Genomic DNA, 26,852 nt, shown 5'->3' with positions numbered 1-26,852 from the left:
AATATATTCAGAAATCCTGAGCAGGAAGTCCTGTTTGTCATTTTGCTAAAGTAAATGTTTTAATAAAACATAAAATATGAAAACATGTTAACAAACATTATAAAAAAGTAGTATGAAATCTACTTAAAGAAACACCAGGATGTAATAAAACCAAATCCTCTCTTTTATGCAGAGGCCAGTGAATTGATGACAGCAGTATATTCTTGGAGATGCTTTAAAGCTAATTTCACCTAGAAGATCTTCTGCTATGGGAAAATATGATACTGTAAGTCATTCCAATACAACCCACTCCAAGTGTTATTTATGGCCTTTTGAGGGGAAAAAAAAAAAAACGTTGCTTCTTCAGAGCTTGCTTTTACACTGCTTCCCCAGTGTGACTTATTGTTACTTTCTAGCCACGCCTGTCTTCCTGAAAATCATGTCCAGGTTTAGTTTTGACACATCAACACTGATGTTAGCCTGGAAAAGCAACTTTATAATTTTAAGTGAAATTGTATATCCAGATGACCAGATAAGTACGGAACTTCTCCAGTTTAGCCATCTCCAGTAACAACTCAGTTATGGTATCTTTAGGCAAACCCTTGAAGGACTGTAGTTTCAAAATCAGCTTTGACTAATGAGAAAACCACATAAATTGGTGTTGAAATTACAGCAGCAAGGCCAAAACAATAACAGCTATAGAAAGCCACAATATTACACCTTTTGTAAATCTTTAAAATAACAAGGGTTCCTGTGGCCTTCAAACTAGTTTTAAATTTAAGAAGTTTGAGAATAAAAATAAATTTTCCGCAAGAAGAAATAAGAACATTAGTTCATCCTTAAGGTTTACTTTTAGCCATACAAAATGCACTTCTAGCTATCCAAGAAATAAGTGTTGTTTTCCCTTTGATATGTTAATTTGATTGCATTTCACCTTATGTCCGTTCCTCCTAATTACATCTTGTAAATAGAAATAATTTACAGTTAAACACTGATTTTTCCAGAACTTGAAAATAATGAAGTTTTACTGAGTTCATAGTGTATCTTCTAAAATCTTATTTATTTAAGAATAAATGCCAGTACTCATCTGTGTTGCTTTCCCCAAAGCCCAGATCTGGGAAGATTTTCTTTTAAACCCATCCCTTGTTAGAAAAACAGTTCATCATGTTTTTAAGTAGGTGCTTAAATTATGTGCTAAGTAGGATATGACCAGTGGAAAAACAAACAATTTGATCATCAAAAGTCATCATCAAGTTGATGACATTCTTCCACTGACTTCTGCCATTTGGTGTGAACTTATGTTTCATTCAGTGGCATTCTCTTTTCTGGTGTTTATAGTTTTCTCCTGACTTGGCTTCTGATTTTAGTCACAAACTGAAGCTCTGCCATTAAACCTTCTTTATCAAGCTTTAAAGAGCTGATGGTATTCCTTCTCGGGGTGAAAGTCATTGCTTTTATTGCTGACACAGTCTTTCCTCCATAGAAATTTTAAGCTTGCAGTATAATAAGGTTTCACCTTTAAATCACCGTAAAAAACAATTCAGTGTCATCATATATCAGAGCAACATACCACTGTATATCACAAACTCATAGTCACATGATGTTTGCTAGTCACATGATGTTTGCTAGTCTTCTCATTCAATAAAGCTTGACCTCAGCTTGATCTGGATATTTTCCAGTTGAAAAGAGCCGTCTTATAACTGCTAACTGCCTTAAGCAAGCAGTATAGTAAAAAATGAAAAATAAAAGCACGTCAGATATGCACTTTAATACTATTGAGTGTTATGCAGGGATACTTTATATTCCTTCAGTGATAACGAGCTCTGTAATGGAGTAACTTCAATGCAGTCCAAAGGGATTAACGTAATGAATTTGACTCAGCGTCAAGTTTTTCAGAATTTATAAATAAAAATTAAATATTGTACATTGCATGACTCTTCAGTCATGCGCGAGACCTATGTTTTGTTCAAACCCTCTAGATGCTGTGAAAACAGTGTGAGGTGGTTTTTATTTGTTTTTTGGGTTTTTTTTTTTTTTGGTAAAGGTAGCCCAGCAGAAAAGGGGATTCATAGTGGAAACCTTTCTTAAATTGATGGCCCACAAACAATCCATCCACAGCAATGCAGTTTATCCATGGCATCACTCCCAGATGCAAATTCTTTTAACAGATCCCAGAGATGGCCATGTCCATTTTTCTTGAAGGACATAATGTTTAGTCAGAAATTGGCTGAACAGTTTCAAGCAAAGAGCCAGGCAGTGATGGACAGAATGGGCAACGAATATCTAATAGCTTTTATGGGAATTCCTTCCTTTCTGAAAACATTAATATATTGATACTATATAACTGTAAGTCAGCGAATGAAAGATAGGAAAAAGTAAAAATTCAGAGAAATATATTTCCAGGCTGCTATGTTAAAGATCAAGATGTTAAAGATTTTATTGAGTGTTTGCTTAAATGAGCTAATACTCAATTCATGGGGAGCTGAAGCATTGCTCTTCCTCCTACTTTTACGCTGCAGCTCACAGATAGAAGAGTCAGGCAGGACATGCTGCCTCACTCATGTGAGGCATGCATGCTGTAGACTCATGCTGTATGCTCACATCTCACTGGTCCCAGGAGGAGCACTGAATACCTGCCTGTTCGGGATCACGCACGTTCTTTACTCCTCCTGTGAAAGGCACAGCAATTTGCAAAACCTATTCCAGAGGCACTGAGCTAGGGAGAAAGGAGCATGACTCTTTGGGCCAGGAATTACAGCACACATGAGTTTGAAGCACTTCTGTGAGCAACAGGAAACTGGGCAAACTGATCTCTCTGACTCCATTTTTATGTTCTTATTTAGAGCATTAATTTATAGCCACCTTTGTCTTCCTTTCTAGAGAATCCATCGCCTAAAGAATAATACTACTTCTATTCACTATTTTCCTCTTAATCTGTCTACTGACAAAATCTTCAATCTGTTTTAAAAGCTAATGGCATAGCTAAAATCTTTTTGCTTAGATAACCTATCCTTCTTTTTATCAGACTCAGTTTATGAAGAAAGCCCATCTGGCAAATCCTTTTGCTACAGAGGAGCAAAAAATACTCCGTTTTTGCAATGCCCTAGTGCCAGGTACATAATGATTTAAAAATAGTACTTCTACTAACATAGCAGAAATATCACTACCCATGAGCTGGGCTTAATTGAGGATAAAAAATAAAATAAAATAAAAATTACATAAAAGCCACAGTGTAATGGAATAGGGTTTCAAACAGCACTCTCCCAGTGTTTCTTTCTGAGGCCACCTCTCGTGGTTCCCAGCTCAGCACCCTGAATGTTGGAGACTGCACCGGTTGGCACTTAACATTCCTCATGAATTGCCCAGGCATCACAGGCGTCGGATGTGGGATTGTACACGCCTGTCCGGGAGGCAAACACCTACACGTTGACAATACAGCCCTGGGGTGTTGCAGTGGCTACATTCCTGTCCAGATTAAATTCTGAAATGTTATTTGTTAGTTATTTTTTACTTAAATCATTAAATGCGTTCATTGTTTATAGGAACGTAACTCACAAATCTTACAAATGTTAATGTGCAAGCTTTCCCTTAGCTTTGCCACAGTATCAGTCACGAGCTGAAGATCCCACACTGTTCAGCTGCTGACAAGGCTCCCTTTGTGTGTACCCTGGAAGTCTGCATGAAAAACCTTGCTAACCTAGTCACTGCTCTGTCTGGAAAATTACTTGCTAGTTGTATGGTCATTCTAGCATGGAAAAGATCCTCAAGCTGAATACAGTCTCCAGCAGTGAAAGTGCACTGTGCTTACACCATGCATCCTGTTCTCTTATCGGAAGCTATCCAGATGACCAGAAATAAGGATTCTTCCTTCTTCCTTATTAACGCATAGATTCTTTTTTTCAAACTCCCATTGTAATATATTCCACTAATATTTTTCTGAAGTGTAATCAATTCTTTTACTTTAAACTGAAGATGAACTTTTAAGTTTAATTCGCTCAATCTTTAATTTTTAATCCTTCATGATGTCAATGTATGTAGTCTGGCATTTCACCATCAGTGCAGTAGCTAGGTGTTGGATTTCAGATTACAAAGCTAGTGCTCTGGAAAGACATGCTGACGTAAAAATGGTTTGGTTAGCCTTTATCTCCCTCTGCTATGACACCTCAAAAGCGGACATAGTTATTAATAATAGGAGTGGATCTAAATAGAAATTCAACCACTGTCATCAGAAAATAATGCAAGTGTGGCATACGATAAACCAGCCAGCCTTTATGTAGACTCTCAACTCAAGTTAGTACAAGGAAAATTTCATCCGTTATCTGTTTCTGCTGTATCCCGTGCTGAACTACTGTACTGAAATGTTACAAACTTTCACCGTGGGGGCTGAAGCAGCAGTATTGTTTCAATTATCATAATTTTCTGGGCCTGTAATGTAAAAGGAGTTTTATTATTCTGAATGCATCTGGACAGTAATAAGTTGGATCCATTATGGTGCAGCTGTGTTAAAGTCAAAAAAGACATCAGTTGAAAAAAACTGTGGCAGCTGCATGAGATGCTGCTATTTGGAGGTAACTTAAGAACTTTATTCCTTGTATCCAACTCTCAACTGCTTTGTTACAAACAGGAAATGAACCACTGTTAATTCTGAGAAATTGAATATGGTGACAAAAACATTTTGCTCAATAGCTCAGATCGACAGTAAATGTTGCACTTCAGTGAATGATTCACTTGAGGCCCTCGTTCTTCATCACAGCTCAGTTTCATTCTCTTCTATAATTCAGATGACTATATATGTCTATATGGGGAATACATGATGGTTGGTGATGCTTATTCGTTGATGATAAAATCACAAGGAAGTGAGACAGCACCTTTTACTCGTACGCATCTACGTTCTTCATACAACAATACATAATTCTGTATTCAATGTAATATGTACATGCAGATTTGGAAACGTGTGCCTAATTACAGAAAAAAAGCAAACCAGTTAGTTTGGATCCAGACTTACACTTTCTTGGCTTCTGAATCCCAGATGCAAGCATCTCCAAGTTTAAGGATGTTTAGGTCTTTGTCTGTAAAAAAGCTTTGTCTTCTGATTCACTTTTTATTTGGAGAGCTAAGTGCTTTTGTGCATGCACTGAAGGATAAGCCCTCTGTTCTTTAGGCAGTTCAGATACATCATGCAATATTATTGGTAGAGATTCCTTTAAAATGTTCCTCAGTGACACAGCCCTTCTTAAGCCTCTAGCTAGCTATATTTTTGCCTTTTCAATTTTAGTTTATATTTATGAGGCAGGGAAAAAGAGAAGTGTTTCATGGATCACATCTCCTGCCTGATCAGTATCAGCACAGGTCAAAATGAACTACGGGTTTCAAATGGGATATTATATTTATGGAAAAGTTGTTTTATGCTTTTTGTCTTTTCACGTAGGACTCACGTATTATGTAAGATACAATGAAAGGAAAAACATAGACCTGTTTATAAGATTCATGTCAGTGCAACTGAAAAATACTTTTTCAGACCATAGGTTCCAGCAAGCAGAGAACGTTGATTTTCTTGTTTGCACAGAGCTTGGTGCTATGGGTCCCTTGATCTCTCCTGAGGCCTCCTGTGGTAACTGCAATATTATTATTTCTATTAATGATATCTGTGTGTAATACATACACAAGCCTATCTCCTGTTTATATACATGAGAAAAACAACACTGAAGTTACTGTGGTTCATTTTGTCATAACCAATGAGTTATTTGATGCACAAACTCAAAGAAAGGTCACAGTGAAATTGTAGAAGGGGGATTTTCATGCAGAGGACCTTGAAAAAATTTATGATATATAACACGAACAGCTTACCAAGGACAGCTGAACACTTTAAAGCTAAAAATACACAATTCAAATACTAGTGCTGTTTGATCACATCAGAAAAGAAATGGCCATCCACCTGTACAAACAATCTCATAAACACTAACAAAAAGCAAGCAGTTTAAGTAGCGTGTGAAAGGTTTAAATGAACTGTTTCTCCAAAATAGTACACTACAGTGCACTATCGTACAATAGTACAAATAACGGAAACTGCAGCTAAAAACTGAAGTATATTATTAATTGAAAAGGGATACATTTTAATCAGGATATAAAAGAAATACAGAGCCTATTTCAAGAAGGTGCCAAGTATGCTGACCTTGATACAGGACTTGCTTGATTTTAAGCATTTGAAATGTCCATTGAAATGAAGAGACTACTAGCGTGCCTAAAGTTAAAATCATTCTCAGTGTTTTTTCTGGATCCGAGTCAGAATACTTATCCTGTGGGATCTAATTCTTAAATCCTGAGGACTGTACTTCACTGTTAATCACCTTAGTATCAATTTAGATTAAATGATCTAAGAGCAGCCAACTTATTTTATTAGTGTAAGTAAAATACCATTGAAAAGCTTAGTTAACTGTTTTTAATTCTCTCTGAAAATACTATTTGAAAAACAGTTTCTCATTTACATAAAGATACTTTTTAAAACTGTTCAGACTGAAAATGGACAGAAATTACATTTACAGACACTAGAAAGCCTTTTTATAGTGCCTAAATTATGTAAGAGGCCTCAGGAGAAATGAGAATCTGTCTTCATATTCATCATATGGTAGCATAAAAAACCCACATAGTTTATAAACTTTAGAAGATCTTGAATTCAGCTATTATAAATTCAGTATCAGTTACAGTATGTGCACAGTTAAATGCTATGATGTTCTCATCATTTTGTATGAAATCTGAAACAGAATTTGGTAGCCAACAAATAAATTATGCATCAGTCAAGAAAAAATAACAGACGCGGGGCTATTTTTGCTGTCTAAAAACATATAAGAAATTCTGTTTTGCTTGGAATCAGGTCTCTAGATTTGTCCTTGAAATACAACACACAGACGTGGAAATTCTGTTCTCAGTTAACATGCAGCTGTTTTTCTATATCACAAGTTTAATCACATGAAAACTAGGTTTAATAGCTGACTATTAAAAAATAGGAAAGCTTAAAAGCTAGATGTTACCTGTATGTTCAGAATTTATGGACGTGCATAAACTGAGATGAAAAATCTTACATGATTTCTTTAAAACATGGCCAAATGCAGACCAGTTCAATAGCAGCTGCCATTCCTAAATAGACCAGAAAACCATGGAGTTCAGATAATATGATGGAACCAGTAAGTTGTTTCATGAGGTGTTACATAATTTTTGATACATAACAGATGGGTTTCATTATCTAATGAAACTAAAAAAAATACTTTTCATTCCATTGTAGACCAAATTTCGCTTTATGACTAGTACTTAAATATTGAAAATAGGATCTCTAAATAGAAGATAAAGAGTACATTACTTTTTGAGCCTGAAAATCATGTCTTTTATGTTACAGAAATATTTTCATTGGCAAGTCTTCATTTTCTATCCTAAAAATGATTGTGTAGTCTTGTTCTGTGCAGTTAAGCAGCTGCCATACTCACTGCCAGCTATGAATATGCACTTGGCTCCAGAGGCAAATCATATCTCCAAAATGAAATGCAAGCATAGATCTGATCATTCCTCTCTCTAGCTACCGGTTCTGAACCATCATTTTTCAAATTTGAGGTTAAAACATTGAAACCGCAGCTTCATTTCCATGGTTGCTGCTTATTTCAAAATAGTGAATTGCATTGACCTAAAAGAGCCACAGTCTTCAGAGATGTGCACTATCAAATATACATGGGAGCGGTTTTCAAGGGAACTTAAAGAGAGTTAATGTGACTGCTGCCATTGGTGCTTTTTTGCAGATTTGCAGCAGTATGTAGTATGTTCTGGTCCCTCATGGTCTTGTGTCCTGGTTGTGCCTGAGCTACTGTGCAACCCTACTCTCACTGCAGCGTGTCTGCCCTTTGCCTGGGCTTACAGTGCTCATATTAGTTATTAGCTGGGGTGGGATGCAAATAAGGAAAACAGTAATGTTTAAAACTGCTCAGAATTGCAAACACTTAACTGAGCTTCATGGTTCAAAGAAAAATCTTTTTCTGCTTTGAATGAATTCAGACGAACATCAAAGGCCTGGTACAGAGACTGAGGATATAAAAGCATTTCAAAAGGTTGCAGGAATCACCTCTAGAAGAAAGTGTCAGGCAGTCTGGATAGAGAGGCTGCTATCAGCTTCCCTCTAATCAACAGTTCTTTAAACGCTATTGACCAGCATAATTTCATTTAAGAATAAAGTTACTTTGATTCCTATCTCTGCCCATGACCCTGAGAAAGCACTTCTGACAGCTCTTTAAGACTATGATGAACATCTTAAAATCTCAGATTCTGATTATGGAGGCCATGTAAAACAAATCAGCTGTGAAGCATCTGTTTCTGGTAAGCTGACTGCACACACCACTGCATTTTTAATTTTTAAATCTTGTCTACTAGTTATGAAAACATTACATTTTTATTTAATGTGGGCAATGGTGAAGGCATTCTTGATACTGAGAGTTTGTGGTAATGATTAAAGGTAGGAAAAAAATTCTAACAATGACAAATAAATGCCACTTTACTGAAGCCTCTTAAGTCCTCATCTCCACTATTTCATAGTCAAGTTGTCTCTTACCTCTGATTCTTTGTAATAGCGCTCGGGAATATCATCGCTGGCAATATCAATAAAGCAGACTTCTCGCTCAAGGTCTTTAGCTTCTTTGTCAAAAATCTGCAAGAGTTAAAGAAACTTTAACACTAACGGAACAACATCCTTACAAAATCCACCTGGAACAATGGGTACAAGCCAGCGGTCAGGCTCCATTCAATAGCTTGCACAAGAGAACGCGTCTAGGCCGGCGCTTGCACAGCTTCTGACGTGAGATGCTGAAGCGCTCACAAAGAACACAGTCACGTTGGCCAGCGTATTGCAGGTGCCAAAGTGCATGTAGGTAGGCAGAGGGAAGGAGATGCATGTTATTCAAGATCATATATAAGCAGTGTGTTCCTAAGCAAGATCAACAGCAACTTCAGTGCCACAAATGTTTTGGAGGACATTTCATTATTTCAGTTCAAAAGACGGTAGGCTGTTAAATACAACACATGGTATGCAGCACTTACTGCTGAGACCGCTGTTCTTTCTTGCACCCTTTTCAGAATTGAGGCTTTGGTGAAAAACAGTAAAATCAACAACTAGGATTGGTTTTATTGCATTTTTTAAATCTTCAAACTAGATTTCATAACTGTGTAAAACATGGGCTTTCTGGACTCTGGATACTTCTAAAAGATTTATTAGAAAAAGGATTTCATTTTAGGGACAATAATGAAATGCAGGTATGTGATGTGTGCTGGACAGACTAAGCTGCTGCTATATCGAGAATCAAAATTTCGGTTGAATAGCACCCAGTGGAAATTGCACACTTCCACTTGTCCATTGTGCACATATGGAGCTTATTTTGAATTTAATCCTTTAGGATCTGGTTTTGAATATCCAGCCTCTTGTTCTGTGCTTTGCAAATGATGGGTGTATTTTGAAAACACGGGTTACTTGTATCTGCAACATAATATATTTCTGTGCCTGTGTCCAGAGTTTAATTATTTAGGCCTCTTAGTGACCCATGCGACTTATGCTATATCTGCAATAAATTTCTGCTCATGATTCTAGGACTGGGAAACAGTGACCAGCTAAAAGGCTATCATGAAAACTTAGCTCCATAAAAGTCAGGAAAGCTGTGCATAAACTGTGAAGATCAGTAACAAGCTAACATTGTGTTTTTTCCTTTGGGGCATAATGTTCTATAGCTAACATTTCAAGGAAGTATAAGTATTGTTTGGGTTTTTTTTTTTAAATAAATGTCGTGAACACTCCATTAATTTCTTTTCTTTCATCCTCGAGGAACAGTTAAAAATGCAAAATGCCAGCAACTATTGAATAACCAGAACGCTACTCTGGTGTTTCTGAAAGAAATGGAGCTTTCCCAGATAAAGCATTCAAAAGGAGCAATGGACCACGTTGAGCAAGCTGGTAACAGGAAATTATATCTCAAATAAATGAAAAGCTGAAGTTTGATTCTATAATTTTAACTTGTGGTAGTTAAAGTGACTTCATATTTCACTACTGGAATAAAATGGGCAACACTGAACGCTTACCGAATGGGATGTAAAATGTTAACAGGTCAGACACTGCGCAAGAACAGAATAAAGAGACACTCAGGACTATTTTCATTTGTATGCATACTTGTTTTCCTCCCCCAATCCTTTTTTTTTTTTTGCAAAAAATTATGTTAACTATTTGGATAAATCTGAGCTGAAAGTTCCCCCGCAGTGTTCTTCCTTAGTATTGGGGTACTATTCTTATATAACTATTATATTTTACGCATCTTATGTAGGTTGCTTTTTATAAGCTTCCTTGCTTGCTTTTTTCAAAACAAATTAAGATATACAGGGCAGTACCTTGATGAAATCAGTGGAACTACTTCTAGATCAAGATGGGTATCAGTGTAAACTCTGAGCTTTAAATAAAATAATTGAGATTTCTCCTAAATGGGCGTTACCAAGTCAGCTGAGGCCCTGGATCAGTACACGGCTTAAGTGCAAGACTAATAATTTTAAGCACATGAGTATCTTTGCATGTTTAAAAGCACCCAACTTTCCATAACTCGTCTGAAAAAAAATGCCTTGTCCCATCACAGGCTTGATCCACATAGTGCACCTAGAAGTAAAACGGTTTTAGATTCTTTTCCTCTAAAACGCTTTGGAAGTGGGGATGACAAATGCTTTTGCCAATCTGTCACAACTAGGAGGAATTCTGCAACTCTTTCAACTATGCCTTATCAGCTGCTTACACTATCCCAGACCACTTCCTCTATTCCAAAAGTCTGCTGAATGAAATTCTCACTTCCCTTTGCTAGCAGAAGTTGTTGTCTAACCATTTACACTTCTTCCCTTCTTAGACAGTCCTCACAAGATTTGCAGACAGAGATTTAATCTTCTCATTCTATCAGCAGTAGAAAATAAGAAGTCATTAGAGAACAAGACTGATTTCTTTCTTAGCTCTAATTCCCTTATTGCCTCTTCTAGACAAATCTGGGATTCTCTTAAAACCTGCAGGGAGGATGATGGGTTGATTGCATTTGTGATCAAAGAGATGAGAGAAATTAAAAAGTTTTAAAGGAGGAGATTAAAGGCCATGAAAAGAAGCATAAGGCTCCCAATCTGTGCAACTGCATTTGCAAATGTGCAGAAAATGAATGGAGAGAACAATCTGTATCCTTAGGAAGACAGTTTAGAAAGGCTGAATACTAAATAGTATATTGGGAAGAACTAGACAGGCTTTACATTTGGAAGCCAAATAATTAATTGAGGTTGAAATACACAGAATCAAATTAAAAACAAAGAATAACATTCAGACTGAAGTGCCCTTTTTGCTGTTTTTTCAGGTCTGTGACAACCTCTTTACAATAGACAAACATTTATACACATTCACTTTCTAAGAGGAATAAGTACTGATCAAGAGAATTACTTAAACTAATTCAATCACAGAATAACAAAAAAGTGGAACATATATTTTAATTGGGTCATCTTTATCATAGTAAAGTGCTTTGTTTTGGGGTAGAAAAAGTTAAAAAGAAAATCTGAGAGATGATTATAAACCCTCAACAAAGAAAGATCACAAAGGGCACTGCAGCAAAATAAGTGCAAGTAGATTTAAATATCTTCATTTTCTTCCTGAACTACAACAACATGTCCTAGCATGTACTTTGCTAGTGACTTCTCTTTTCCCTGCAGCTAAAAGTAGAACAGACAAAGTCAGGTTACGAGACAATGGTAATTCAACAACAAATTTAATATCATTTTTCTACCAGCTCCTATCCCATTTTTCTTCTTTTTCTTTTATCTTCAGGCTAAGTGCCTGCCTACAGACAAACTTAAGCCAACACGACTACATTGTTCAATATACAATGTGTAAATTTAATTGAGATGAAATTTCTGTTATAAATTTTCTCTTCTATAAAATCCTTTGAGTCAATATCTATGCTTGAAAGCTGTGCTTAAGGCCTCTCTGCCTCTCCATTTCCCTTGCCCTGCCAACAAAGCCAACAAGCCCTCCTAACAATCTTAAATCTTGACTTGCCATGAGATGGCATCTTAGTGGGATAGGCAGGCAATGACATGAATGGCATCAGAAAATATTTTTATTCACTGTAAAATGAAATCAAATGAAATTTATCTTTACCTTTTTAAATATTATATTGATTCATTCAATGCCAGCTGGCTTTAACAATGAAAATATACAATTTATACACACACACACACATATATATATTTATATATATGCACACATATATGTATATACAGATTTTAAATTCAAATATTTCTTTTAGAAAGTGATGGGTTAAATCCATTTTAGATTTTTTTTTAGGGAAGAAAACAGGATCTACTATGCTGTGTGACTCGTATTAACTTCTGTATCACCAGACAACCCCCAGACAACACACCCCTTACAGACTACTTAATCTTTCAAATAAGATTTAAGTAGGCTTAAAGTGGTGCTTTGGCCTGAATCTGAATTTTGTAAAACTGTGGTTTATACTGTAAACGACAACAGCTTAGATAACATAGGCTCATCATAAGTATGTCTACAACATCTTTTGCCAGCACGCAACTGAGGCGTTCATTATTTACTATTTACATTTACGATTTCAGATGTAGTCAGTGTGGCCGATTTCAGCCCTGCATATCTTTAGTTGAACGTGTGAAAGAAACAACATACTCAAAACCACTGTCCCAAAGCACAAAGTGAACGGCGCTGCACCGCAAGCCATCCACTGACAATACAAAGCACTGGAATGAAAACATTGGTACAAAGAGTGAAATGACTTGGCAAGGACTGATAGACAGCAGTAGATAGGAGAAAACCCCAGGATAAATGTGTTTTAGTTTCAGTCCCTTCTAGTGGGTCTTAATGTACAATATATACAGCTTTTTAAAATGATGCTGTTAGTGAAGGCCTAGAGGTGTCCTTGTCCCGCTCATTTTACCTCTAAAAATACACACACAGCTGTACAGTTTCTGTCTGAAAGGAGAAAAACTCCTGCTTGCAGATCTTGTAAGATACAAGACACTATCAGAACACCTAGAAAAGCAATGATTTTTAAGGTAGAGAATTAAGACCGCTGATAAAACAAATCCCCAACATGTAGGGGTTTATGGTGATGAGGGTTTTGGGGGAAAGAAAAAAAGATTTATGAATAGTTAAAGGCATTTAGAGGCATATTTGCAAAAAGGACAGCAAGAATAAGCTTTTTTTTCCTAATAAAAAAGGGAAAATCTGGCACAAAGCCTACTCTCTAACTTGAAATTCTAATCTCCTTAAATTGACATCATCAGAACTACTGGCTAGTCTCCAATTTACTATCACAGCCTCCTTTAGCAAGTTGTGCCATCTGGTCCATTTTAGGTCTCTGTTTTCTTAAGTTGAAAATTTGACCTAAAACAAAAAATCCCCTACTCAGAACTTGATCTATGGAATTTTATCTAGTGTCTTAAGTTTTCCTTAAGTACTGTTTCCAACTCCATTTATCCCCCAAACCATTGATTTGCTTTTGAGATTTAGCTGAGCAAGGATTACAGCACTTGACCAATTTCAGCCTGTTCACTGGCTCAAACTATTTATGTGGACACACAGCTGTGGGCATAATTGGAAGGAATTCTTTTTTGCAAAAAGCCATTGAATTATTCCGTCAGAGAAGTAGATTTGGCTCACTGAATGGCATGGGACTATTGCTGTCTGCCATGGTGTGGAACTCAGTTACATATTTATAAGCAGCCCTGCTCCCTGTTCCTTTTTATATCCGTGTCACGACTCCTCTATTATTCCACCTCTATAAAATAGTTCTCATTTAAATTTGTACTTTCTGAACAGATAAATGTGTTTATACATAATTATTTCAAAGTATCGTTGCTTCTAAGACCATAATACCCCATCAATAATATTTACTGTGATTAGCTTTTTAAAGTTGCATCTATTTCAAGGGCTAGATTTACTGTGTAACTTCTGTAGTTCATTTAGAAAACCTCACTTTTTGGAACATAATGTTTTTAGATGTTTTCAGCAAAAACAGAGCCCTCCGCACCAAAAGAACTTTAGGCTAACCTCTCCACTTTTGCGCTTGTATTTTTTCGGACCCATTATAAGGGGAATGCTTCACAACATCAAAATTTTTCATCACAAAATATACAGAAGACAAACACGTACTCAGTAACATCATACAGACACAATCCAAAAAGAAACTATCCTTAAAAGTAACCCTGTCTTTGGTTTCAGTGTATTTTGCAGTGATGCCTAAAAGGTCCTTTAGGCAACTTGCAGGATGACATTCTGTCATGTTCACTGAGGCTAAGCTCAAGCACAGCTGAATCCATCTCAGCTGGCATCACTGTGTTTCATGGTTCAGCTTCCCTAAATAGCGAATTTACATTTAATTTACATGTACTATATTGAAGTTTGTTATAACCTCGTTTTATGTTTCTAAGATAGGGAATAAGATAGGAAATAAACACCCTAAAAAGAGCAAAACCAGAAACAGCTTTTCTTCTTAGCTGGTAATACCTAAAATTTACTTTATTTTAGTCAGCTATTTCCTACTATGGCAACCAACACTTCAGAAATACACATTAAGGATAAAGCATGATGAATGATCCTATACTAGTCACTAGTATAAGATGATCCTAGTCACTTCTAGGACTGCAGAATTAGAATTCACTGTCAAGAAAGGATTTTGTAACTTTAAATAATGACAGTGCAATTTACAGAAGTAACATATCAAACCATATTTGCTATTAGCTACCTGTTTTTAGCATGCTCAAATTATTAATGTGCCAAATGATAAGAGTGCCAAATTTATAAGCATCAGTTACACAGAATACAGAAGTGCCTCTTGTTTTCATTTGGCAAATGGTCATCTTGAGACAATCATTTTCAACACTTTTATCTTTCAAAGGCAAGAAAGAAGTTGATAATATATGCTTCTCCACATATAATTCCTGTAGCTGTGACGACTTTATCAGCATTACTGAGACATACACTTATAAAAACTCGGCCTATTGATTACCCATACTTTGTCATCTTGAAATATAATTCCATCTCAGTATCCCTGCTCCACACCTTACTATTCTTAAGAATAACAGTATTCTTGCAAATAGATATTATATTCCTTTTTAACAAAAAAAGGAAGACTATTTTATGTTAGGATCTTGCATGTTATTCTTCACTAATAAAGAGAGCCAGCCATTAGGTTTTCAAGAGCAGAAGTTTATGCTACTTGAAAGCGTTTTAAGTTTTGTATACAGTGAATTTCCATTATGCCAACTGTTGAATTATTTTTACAGGCTGTACTTTTTTTACTTTCCCCAGACACCATCAGGTGTCACTGCCCAAAAATCAGGAAAAAATAATTCTGTTATTAAAAAGTTATTGTACAATTACTCTATTTTGAAGGCATAGTTCTGCCAACAATACCACTGATGGTGCAGCGGTGGTTTTCTCTGATGTAGCCATAAGGGAGCTTTTTTTTTTTAGTGGCTTTTCAAATAAAAAAACCCAGAAAAGAGAAGTGAAGAAAGATGTAGAGAGGATTTCCAACCATCTAACTGAAAATCATGTAAATCTAGCGCTTGATTTCTTATGATGAAAAAGTTGGGGAATGTGGACTTTTGCTAGACATGAACAGGTCTGATGCATTAGAGTTAAGTTATTTATACTTTCTTCCATTCTTCGTTTATACAGGGATGTCTCATTATCAGGACAAAACTGTTCTTACAAGAACGTGGAGGTAAGTAAAGAGCAACAAAAGCCATGGCCTACACAATATAACATGCATAGCCTAGGATTGTCAAGAAATATAGGAACAATACATAGATTAGAAATGACACAGTAGTTTTTATTTGTAAAGATAAAGACAAGATTTCGGGTGCAGTCTGAGAAGGAGAACTTCTCTACTTCCCCAAAAGCATCCCAGGAAAAAGATGTACAATTTAGATTTATGGTGGAAAAATATGTCCCAAAGCAATGTTTTAAAATTCAAGCACTGTACTCACCTAGAATCTGTCCATTTTACCTAAAACTCTTAAGAAGCCTGACCTGACCTTCACGTGAAAAGGCTGCTAGAGATCAATAATAAGCAATTACATCTAGAAAGATATTTTGACACGGTTGAGATGTTTTTTAAAAAAAGCATGACTTTAATAACAGGGTATTTTGGAGCAAAGATGCTAGGTAATATCAAGACTCCGATATATTGATTATATTCATCATCACAGTGGATGATAAACAACCAAGAATGCAGGTGAAGAATGAGACATTACCAGTTGATTTCAGTTGCAACTACAATATTATATTAAAAACATTCATTCAAACTTCACTAAAGTTTTACAGTGCTAACACAGCCTAATCCATATCCTAAATTTTTGAATACTAAATTTAAAACAAACTTTTGAAGAGGTTGAAACTGGAAAACTAGTCAAAAGAATTTATGGGGATCATCTTTACTTTGTCTTTCTCAAAGGAAGTTTTGTTTTACTACACAGTATATTCTGTATACCTGATGGCAGGTCCTAAACTCTTTCTTGCTGGACCTTCTGGTGTCTTGACCTTCTGAAAACCAATATTAAGTAAGTGACACTTATAATAAGATGGGGAGAGAAATGAGTTTCAAATATCTTTATGTGATTTTTAAATTCTCTCTCTGGACTGTTTGGAGTCACTAATCCTCTACTTCACATTCTGATTCTGTGAAGAGCTTCCCATTAACTGAATTTTAAAAGATGGGACATCTGTCAGAGTTAAGAGCCGGAAGAAATGTTAGTCATCTTTTGGAGAGCTCCTTATGCATAAGTATCGTTACTATGTGAGGCAGTGACCTGCTTGAAGTTCCCCATGGCCTTACACAAAAAAATTCTCAAGTCTCCTTAGGCGCATTAGAGAAATGTCCAAAGTTTTGCTCTCTCCATTTTGAAATGTCTGACTGCAGCGCTACCTCACAAACCACTTAGATATCGCCAGAGAAACTTATGTCACGGTTCCATACGGATTAATACCAGAGCTGTGGATAGCCAGATCAGCTGGCAACGCTCTTGTGTTGCAGGTGAGCCACGAGCCTATGACCACGCTTCTGTTCAGTTAGCCACAGTGCACCACACCGCATTGACTCCAGCTCTGGGCGCTGTGCAGGCTGCAGGAGGCCAGACGATACCCAGCTCAGTGTACAGTCTGTTAGAGCAAATTTAACCCTACAAAACTTTGAGCAGTATCAATGGGAGGAGCGAGTCTGTATTAGCAACCAGTTTGCTTCATGGGCCACACACTTGTGATTCGGTATGAGATACCTTCACCCTGGATTTATAGTCCGGGAGAAACACATCCTTGGCAACTGCGCCAAGGTCAAACAGAAAGAGCAGTCTCTCAGGAACTACGCTAGGATTGTAATTGGCCAATCCTTCGGCGTTACCAAAGGCAATATATGTAGCTCTCAGCTACTTATTTTTCTGGAACATAGGAGAAAGGGAGAAAACAACATATTTGTATTTAAAGAGAATCGTACTAAATTTTATTCTTTTCTAAGGCACTGAAATACTACAATGATTTGCCTTTGGTGTAAATTACGCAAAAAAAATCTTAGATAAAGCTTGAAGAAAATTAACTGTGTACAGTCAAAGGCTCATAAATCTAGTCACAACAGTTAGTATTTACATCTATTTTACAGTTCATGACCCAGGTATATTATCGTCATTGCAACAGCTCTCTGTCTCGGGCACTTCTGAAGTGTAAATGAGAGGATCATCAGGAAGATATTTTTAGAGACTTTATAAGAATCTACTTCTTATTAAGATAAATCACAGACATTGTAGACAGCTGTAGAGAGCTTAAAAAAAAAAAATCATAAAAGTCAAAGCTTATAAGACTACAGCCTAAAAATAGAACTAATGTTTTCTTTTTTCTATAATCCTACATTAAGGGACATTTAAGGAAAAGACAATTGGGTTTGAATGAACGCGGGTTATTTCCTTTTTAGGGGACATCATTTCTTAAATGCAAGCTTACTCTCAGCTTATAAATTACATACAAAAATATCTTTCATATAATAGTTAACAGTCAGCATCAGAAATGCTTTTTTCATATGGCTGTCAGTAGTAATGTCATTGCAATGCCCTGGGAGCAACCACCTCCGAGAGTCAAGATGACATCTGGAATACAAAAATCTACAGTGCCTGCGATCATCTTGCATTGATCACATCACTAACTGCAGCCATGTGGTGGATGTTTTGTAATCAACAGATAAACTGATAAAATAATATCTGCCCAAGTAAAAAAGAGGTTAATAAAGTCTATTCATGAAAACCATACTGCCTGAGACTTCTAACCATTTAATTTATTAGATAAGCTTAACAATTCTCTACTATGTAACTTATGTTACTAATAATTTAATGAAAGTAAACAATTCTCTACTATTTAACTTATGTTACTAATAATTTTAATTCTCTCAAAAGAGAGAATTCATGTATCCATATCTGAATCCCCTAACTGCTTATTTTTCTTATGGGCAGGAAAGTGTGCACAGAGTGATTAACACACACTTGAATAGCTTCCCAGTGTTCCCAGAGGGTGTCTTTGCTGTAGGCACCTGTACTCTCCTCCTCCCAGCAGCTCCTGCTGGAACTCTGCCTTATGTATGCAGCTAAAGCAGCACATGTTGCATTTAAGTAAAAGATCCAAGAGGGAAGCAATTCTCTCAAACGCTCTCAAATATTCTTGAACACTCTGTCAGTACAGATACAGCAGAGTACAGATGCCACCTACAATGCCATTTATATTTTACCAGTCGTTCTAGTTTTTAGAAATACTATTTTTGAATTTAAAATAAAAAGTTTACTTTTTAAAAGACCTTTAAGGCAAAATACTGAATGGCCTGACTCATTGGTCTAGTTTCACACACAGTTAATGGGTCTGCAAAGCTGCAATGTAGCAGTGACAATATTTGATGTACTAACATGTTAATCTAATACCCATTTTGTTTTTCTAAGGGGAGAGTTGCCATGTGAACAGCTAGATACATCAGCTGTGCTGTAGCACTAGAAATCACAAGTGGATGGATTTATAGTACTGCACTACTACCATCTATACAAGCTTCATTAGTGTTTTATCTAAATGAAGGGTTTTCCTTTTTGTTGTCCTTGCACTTTTTGGCAATATTTATATTTGTGCAAATCAAGTGCAAACTCTAACAGACAGAACAATGCTGTTTTAAGCACATTTTGCATAGGTTGAAATGATACCAAAGTCTAAGACTTAGAAAAATGAAGTCTCAAAGCAGATATCACTATCTTTCACTAGTTTCTACTATCAAGACAATTGAGAAGAAAAATCAGGAAGATGTTTGCATCAAGATACATTGTGACAATTAGGCAGAATCTTACCAGACAATGCAACATATTAAATGTAATAATAATTATTATATACTAGCCTGCTAAATGACAACAGGAACCTGAAAGCATTCATATTGCTTTCTTCCACTAATCAATGTAATTAGCTTAATATCCTTCTATCTAATTATTGCTTTTTGCAATCAATATCTCCTTTATTAGATAACATGGAACTGGAGAATAGATCAGAGTTCAAAGAATTATTTAAAATGTCTGTACAGTCTCTAGGAAAATCTAGAAATAGCTTAGTTAAAATCAGACATGATTATCCTTACTTCTGTAGTAATAACGATCATTCAATTTATTTTGCATTACAACGGCAAAATTTAGAAAACTATTTTTTAGATTAATTATTTCTGCATCAGCCAAGGTTGACAGTTGCAATGATACAGTATATCCATGGAAATCTATAGAAATGGATGCTACGTTTCTCTGTTGTTTTTTTCTAACTGGGAAAACAGTGCAATTTAAACTAAACTTGGCTGAAGCAAAGGAAAAATATACTTTGCATTTTCAAGTGAGGTTTAAGCCTACCCATTCAGCAACAGACACCAGATCCAATCTTAGTCCTAGTTTTGAGGTGTTTGGTTTAACAGAAGTCCCCCCACAGGCTCCAGTGGACTTTCAAACAGGTCTCTCCATATCTATTAAGCTTGCAGCATCTCAGTCAGTACGAGCCACACCTGCCTCAGCAGATCAGTGTTGCAGGATCAGTAGCAAAAAATGGAGATCTTCCATTGGTTTGCTGTGTTCACACTGGTGAATAACATAACTCTAAGAATTTTAAAATCATGGCAATTAGGGCTGGAATGGAGACCTATAATTCACTCCCTCTTTCTCCTCCTTACTGCAAGGCAGGATGGATTAAATGCATTAATAATCTTGGCAAATATTTGCCTAATCTGTTGTGATCTTGTATCCTGTAATCTGTATCCTTTATCGATGTAAAGACACTATAGCATTACCTTGCTGGGGCTCTGATAAAAATTACATTTTGAAGAGCTTGATTTAAGCAGAGTAGATGCCTTGATTTACCATCTGAGTATTATACCCCTGTGTAATTTATCTTAAATTCACTGCTTTGGTAATATTCCAGGCTCGATTCGTAATATTTTAGCCACAAAGCTGATACATAGAAAAGAAAATGAAAATTCACTGCTTGGTTAAGTAGGTTCAGCTTTCCCTCTGTCAAGCATCAGTACAGAACATGTCTTCTCACTGCTGACATTATAAATGTACCAGAACAGTAGTCTGCACCCTCCTGAAACCAAAGGTGTGGGCTTGCTCTGAATTAAAGTACTGCCAAAAAGCAGAAGTGCACATTGCAAACTGCATAAATTACATAATGCAGGGGGCTCATACAGTTGGTAACATAACACACTCTTTCTCTCCCTCTCACTTATTGATCTGAACATGGCTTAGACTAGCAGGAACTGAAAGTTGGTGGTGTTTGGTGGCTAATATATGATCTCTGTCTAGTTCCTACTAGAAAAGTGTCTGCATGCCAAAAACATTAATCAGAATTATACCTTGTTCTTTTTCATGTACTTAATTTTTGCCATAAGCAATGCAACAGCTGTCAGCCTTATTAACATGCAGTCAGTTAGGGAAATGTATCTCTCATCTAGGACAACTTTAACCTTAATAAGGATGCTAGAGGGACATCCCTGGAAACTGCAAGGCTTTGTCTCGGAGCCCCTTAAAATCTGCTTTACTGCCTTCTCCTCCCTCTAGAATGAGTTTACACATTCCTGCACTAGGTCTCTGTGTTACAGATCAGTGTTCCAAACATTTCACACCTGTAAGAAACTTCTTCCCATGAGTCTGCAACAAATGGCTGTGTAAAGCATCCCGAAATGAAACATACAGAAACATATTTGTTTATTCATCCAAGGGCTGGATCTTTATTTGTCTGGTTATATTTCATGGCATTCTTTTCTTGCTAGTTGGATGATTCTGCTGTGCTCCCTGTCAGGGCAACAGAAATCTGCCTGACCTTGTACCTTCCATTCCCCAGTATCTCTCGATCAGCATTTCCGTCCAGCAGCAGCTGGCTACTCACTCGCACCCTTTCTCCAGAGAGAATTTTGCATAGTTAATGATCCTTTTCAGCTCTAGGCTCTCACCCTAGGAAGAACTTTGTAACCTCTGGTGAGTGGTTGCCAAAAGCATCATCTCCATAGTCCAGCCATTGTTCCCTTGAAGTTGTTTACTGACCATTGTTTAGTTTCCTGATTGCACTTCCTAACAAATCCTTTGAATTCAACTCCCTTTACTCAAAGACAATAATATGAAACAGATAAAATGGAATACAATTACAAAAAAAAACCCAACAGTATCTTCTTCATTTTCCATAAACCTCCATCAGTACTAGCTGACATATATGAATTATGTTGTGTTTAGAGAAGTAACAAATAGATTTTGTGATGTAGGAGAGAAGTTGTGAACATGAATCTTTCATCTCATAGTGCTTTAGGTAACCACTTTGCAAGCTAACAACCTTCCAATGAACAGGATACCTGATAGGTGCAAAAATAAAAACCTGAGGAGGCTGTTCCCCAGAGTGAAAGCCCTACAACCCCCAAATATAGTTCATGATTAACTAAAAGGATGAAATTCAGTTTTGCCAAAACCATCATACTTACACTGTCATTGCTTCCTTTGTTGTCCTCATATTTTGTTTCTATATGAATGGAGAATTTAGGCAAAAATGAACACTGCAACAAAAGAAAAATATGTTTGATATGATAAAAAATATGTCTTGCTTCATTAATTGATATATTCAGTACATCCCGTTTGATATCAGCTTTATTCTTTCAGATTACTTCAAGAAAAATAGCCAAATGTACACAAAACATAAGAGCAAAGGTTCCTGTGATCCTGAAGGGATGCAGCGATTCTACCTGAAAGTTGAGTACTAAAATGAAGGTATAAATAAATTAGTCTAAATACTCTAGTACAACTAGATACAACTGTTTTCATGCTTACTATGCATATTAGTAGGTTTGTCCTGAATGTTTTGTTAAAACTTTGGCTTACTAATATCTCCAGAGCAACTAAATATTCATCATCATAGATAAGTCTATCCCTCATATGAAATAATTCCAAGGACCCCTCACAGGCTGCAGCTGCTGACCAAATCGATGAGAATGCTTTGACATGAGTTTTTTTCCCATTTTCAGTGTGAAGGAAATTTTAACATCACTTCCTATGAATGAAATTAATATGAAATATGGGCGGGCATGGAAGTTCTTTTATACGAAACCTAAATTCACCTCCAGATAACAATGCAAGAAAATTAAGAATTTACAAATATTTTTCTATCACGGGTAAGAGTCCTGTTTTACACAGGGATTTATTTATTTTTCTGTGGATGGCTTAATTTAGTTGGGTTATGAAGACTAGAATTTATAATACTAGGCAACGTAATTCCACTGGGAAAAACATTTCAAGTATCATTTCTTTAGCGTTTCACAGTCTTTCTCTCAAATCAACTTTTCAGTATATGTAGGCAGAAAAAGTAGATGTCTAACAACCTCTGAAGGATGCTAGTTTAGCATCTTTACTATTAGTCATCAAGTCTTTTCTTGCATGGACTGTCAGTGAAACTGATGTGCCAGTTCCTTGTATAATGCATCACACCCTATGGCAAAGTGTCTGAGTAAAGACTATGACTATTTCGTGTGTTGTACCCAGAGATTACACAATGAGGACATTCTGAGGCCTCAGTGTTCACATTGCTGCTGGTCCAAGTTTGGACTTGATCAAGTTTGGAGAGTTCTTCTAAGGGAGGGGCTGATGACTAAGAATTGAGGTGATTTAGAGGGTTGGCTGCAGTACAACAAAATTGAAATAAGAAGAAAGCTCCTTTGAGACTACAGAACATTTCAAAAAAGTCATTGTTTAATCGTATTTTGATCACAGGACATCTAGTATTCATGAACACATCTATAATCAATCCTTGGTGCAAAGAAAAAGGGGACAGTTTTGCCAGAATAGGGTGCTGGTGTCATGGATTTTATAGAGAAAAGATTTATTTGGGGGAGGAAGAAAGGCTCCTGGCTCAAACTCTCTCTCTCTCCCCATTAACATGGTTAGCGCTCTCATGTCAAATGATGCTGTTGCAGACGCACAGACTGCACAGGAGTCTTCAGATCAGGTACATCTTTTGCCTTTTATTAAAGATTTCTGTGGAATGGAACATTTATGAGTTTCAATCCAAATCTGAACTGTGGCTAACTCTCAGCTAACTGTGGCTAACTGTGGCTAACTCTCACTTGTTCCCTGAGTAAATACGTGGGATGCCAAGAGAGAATCAGCAGCGTGTCGAGTGCAGGACAGGGCAAGCTCAGTGACAGATCTGATTCCTATCAATCACCCATATTTTGTGGGCAATTAAAACACTTCCTATGGATACATTTCACAAAGTGCCAGTTGCACATATACAGTATTTTTAAGCAGTCTGTCAGAACTCGGGATCTTATGACACAAATTAACAAATGAAAAATCCCAATACTCTTCCAAGTGAGGTTTCACTACATATCTCAGTACGCTGCTATATAGCTCATGTCACTCCTATTTGTGGCTTCTTTAACTTGTGAGAAATTTCCAAGAAAAAAAACCCACTTTTTTATTCCTTAGGAATTCAAGACAGCTACATAGTTTCAGTCAGGAATCAAAGACAAAGTTGGTAAAAAGGTCTTTCCCCCTCATCATCTGCGTCACAGGTTTAGCATGCACTGCTAAACTCTGCGTGTTCTCCCATAGCATAGTATTGTGTGCTGACCTGTTGCTAGCTGCTAAATGATCCGAATTTCAATCCATTATAAACTATGTCATTTCTACCTTATATATAAGGATTCAAAGGGTCTAAATCCTTTTGAAAACAAATCAGCAAAGCGTAGGCTACATGGAAAGAAGCAAAAACAAATGCCAAGGTCTGTCCTAAGGTTCTAATTTGTATCTCCAAAATTAACCAAGAGGGGGAATGAAGACCTTTAAACTATATTAACACACAGCTAGAGCATATGGGAGCAAGCCTGTAGTTGGAAGAAGAGATAACTAAAAGGGGCTAATCAAACTTACACTTGCTTAGAGTAAGAAAAGTCATGAAACGTAATATTAAAGAAGATATGTAATGACCCTGGAGACACAGGGACGCCAGCAAGTCCTAAAACAATGTTAGATGTCTCTTAGAGGATTCATATTCAAACAACACAAAACAACGTTCTAGTTGTATCCTGTGTTTGTGGCAGGACACAGAGGGTTGAAAAAGTCAATTGCTACTGAAGGTGGATCATAACAAGCAGAATTTAAAAATATACAATCTAACCACAGACATCTAGTACTGCATAGTTTTTAGAGCATTTGGAAAATAACCACATTGGTGTTGGGCTGGTAAAAACACGAGTTACGGATCTCAAAAACCGGTATATGGCAGCCATGCTTTTTACACAAATATATAACTGCAGGGATCATAGTCCAGGCACACAGAGCTCCTGCTGACAACAAGCTAGAACTCTGCGTACGGGCATCCGGGGGGAAAGCATCCTTGAGGAAATGTGAGAAGCCGGCCAAAGAATACATTTTGTTTTATCAGCAATTACTAGTACTGCTTACTGAATGCAATACCTCATACTGTATTGCTGAGGGCTCAAAGCTTTTATCTGAATAATAGCGTTTAGGAACATTCCCACCAAAAATCGTAGCGATGTATGCCATACTGTTAATGATATGGTAACTGTTTAGAACACTTAGAAGGAAAACAGTTCACTGGCACTGTCTCCATTTCAAGGTTACAGCTCTAGGGCATGTTTTATTAGTAGGTTTTAAATATCTGCCCTCTTGATTCGAGGACTGAGATTTAATTTTTTTTTGCTATACAGTTAAACAACATCAACCCCCCAAAATAAAATCTCATAATTGATAAAAGCAGAAGCAGTGGATGACAAATGATATATCACTAGGAGAAGGGTCACCACGACTACAGTGCTTTAGCAGATTGCATCTAGGTCAGAGCTTTGTAAGTCTGCAAGCTGGTTAAGTTATACAGTCCAAGTCTAGTGGTTTGTCCAAAACCTCAGTGGCCACAGAAATTGCTCTATGCTGACCCTACCGGCTGGGGACAGGGCAGCTCTTCTCCCAGCCCTCATTTTGAGGAGTAGCAGGGTCCATCACAGGATAAGGTGCTGCTATCACGGTCCCCACTGTCAGGTTTGAAAAACCCACTGACAGAAACAACTTCACTATAGCCTTTTTCATATTTACAGCAAATACACAACTGATGCTCCTAAATGGTTCCTCTTTCCTTGTACTGATGAAAGTATCTTTGTTTATGATGTAACTATAAAATCTTAGGAATTGTTGGATAGAGTATATTTTTCAATATTCTAATGCATTTTTCTTTATCAAAACAGCTGCTTTTAAAGCACAGTTTCAGGTACAGCAGAGGATAAAGACACAAAATATGAAAAACCTTTGTGGTGTTGGTCTGAAGCATGGCTGCAGGTTCAGTACAACAGTTATGTTCTTCCATATAACAGAGGAGCTTTTGAATATAAAGCCAAACACCACATTTCACTTCTACCTTGCTCTCAGAAAATATCTCCGACTTTCAACTACAGTCTGCAGTTTACCAGCAGTGAGTCAGATGACGATACTGTAGAACGCAGCCATTTTATATATTGTACTTCAGGTTGCATTAGGCTGCCTGTAGCAGTTCTGCAAGCCACTGCTTGAATCAAATTGTCGTTTCTTGTGACCCAGAATCTAAACTCTACTTAAAGAAAAAGATCTTCCAGTCTGCTGTTTCAAAAAAGAAACATTAAGGAAAGACCAAGCATCTTTAGATTAGTTTAGAAGAAGTGTCGTTCACCTCAGGCCACCTCATGAGAAAGCAGAAAGTCATTTTTTGCACAAAGCTGTCAAGAGGCAACCTCACTATATAATTAGTATAAAGGTGAGGGCTGTAACGATCTCATTTGAGAGTATAAATGGTAACATGAATTTACCCCAGATGAAAACTAAAATTCACCAGAAAGTACTGGATTGCAAATATATCTCTCAGAACCTCAACTGATCGGCAACCACAGGTTTAGTAACAGCGGGGGGTCCTTTGGCTTTCAAGAGCAGGGTCCAAATTTTTGAACGTTTCACAGAAGGTGTCTCATGACTCATCAGTTGCACTCTGATTAATTGGCAGAGGGCTCTGGCAGAACCAGAAAACTGTTTATGCATCATTCAAAAGACTTTGTTACTCATCATGCAAAACTGCAAAATATACTTTTTATCCCTTTCTTCTTGAGGAACAGCATATTTACTTAGCCAAGCATTAAAAACCTTTAGAATCAAACCGGGGAGGGAATGGTAGCCAAGGAACCTTTTAGCAGATTTTTTTTCAAAGCACCACTCCCTTTTTGCTCTGCCTCCCCCGGAATGTGTTC

At 36.8% G+C, this 26,852-nt stretch overlaps 1 protein-coding gene across 1 annotated transcript in view; it reads right to left on the bottom strand.

Moving 5' to 3' along the window:
- Positions 1 to 26,852, bottom strand: part of PITPNC1 (phosphatidylinositol transfer protein cytoplasmic 1) — a 99,776-nt gene that overhangs the window by 12,959 nt on the left and 59,965 nt on the right. The window contains exons 6-7 of the mRNA XM_009678990.2: positions 22,056 to 22,127; positions 8,567 to 8,662 (exon numbers count right to left, since the gene is read on the bottom strand). Of these exons, the coding sequence (XP_009677285.1) occupies positions 8,567 to 8,662; positions 22,056 to 22,127 (168 nt within the window). The remainder of the gene's footprint in view (positions 1 to 8,566; positions 8,663 to 22,055; positions 22,128 to 26,852) is intronic.

The sequence above is a fragment of the Struthio camelus genome, chromosome 19 (genome assembly GCF_040807025.1).
Source record: "Struthio camelus isolate bStrCam1 chromosome 19, bStrCam1.hap1, whole genome shotgun sequence".
Classification (NCBI taxonomy): Eukaryota; Metazoa; Chordata; class Aves; order Struthioniformes; family Struthionidae; genus Struthio; species Struthio camelus.
Note: the sequence above shows the minus strand (reverse complement) of the source record. Positions and strands in the feature narration are given on the sequence as shown.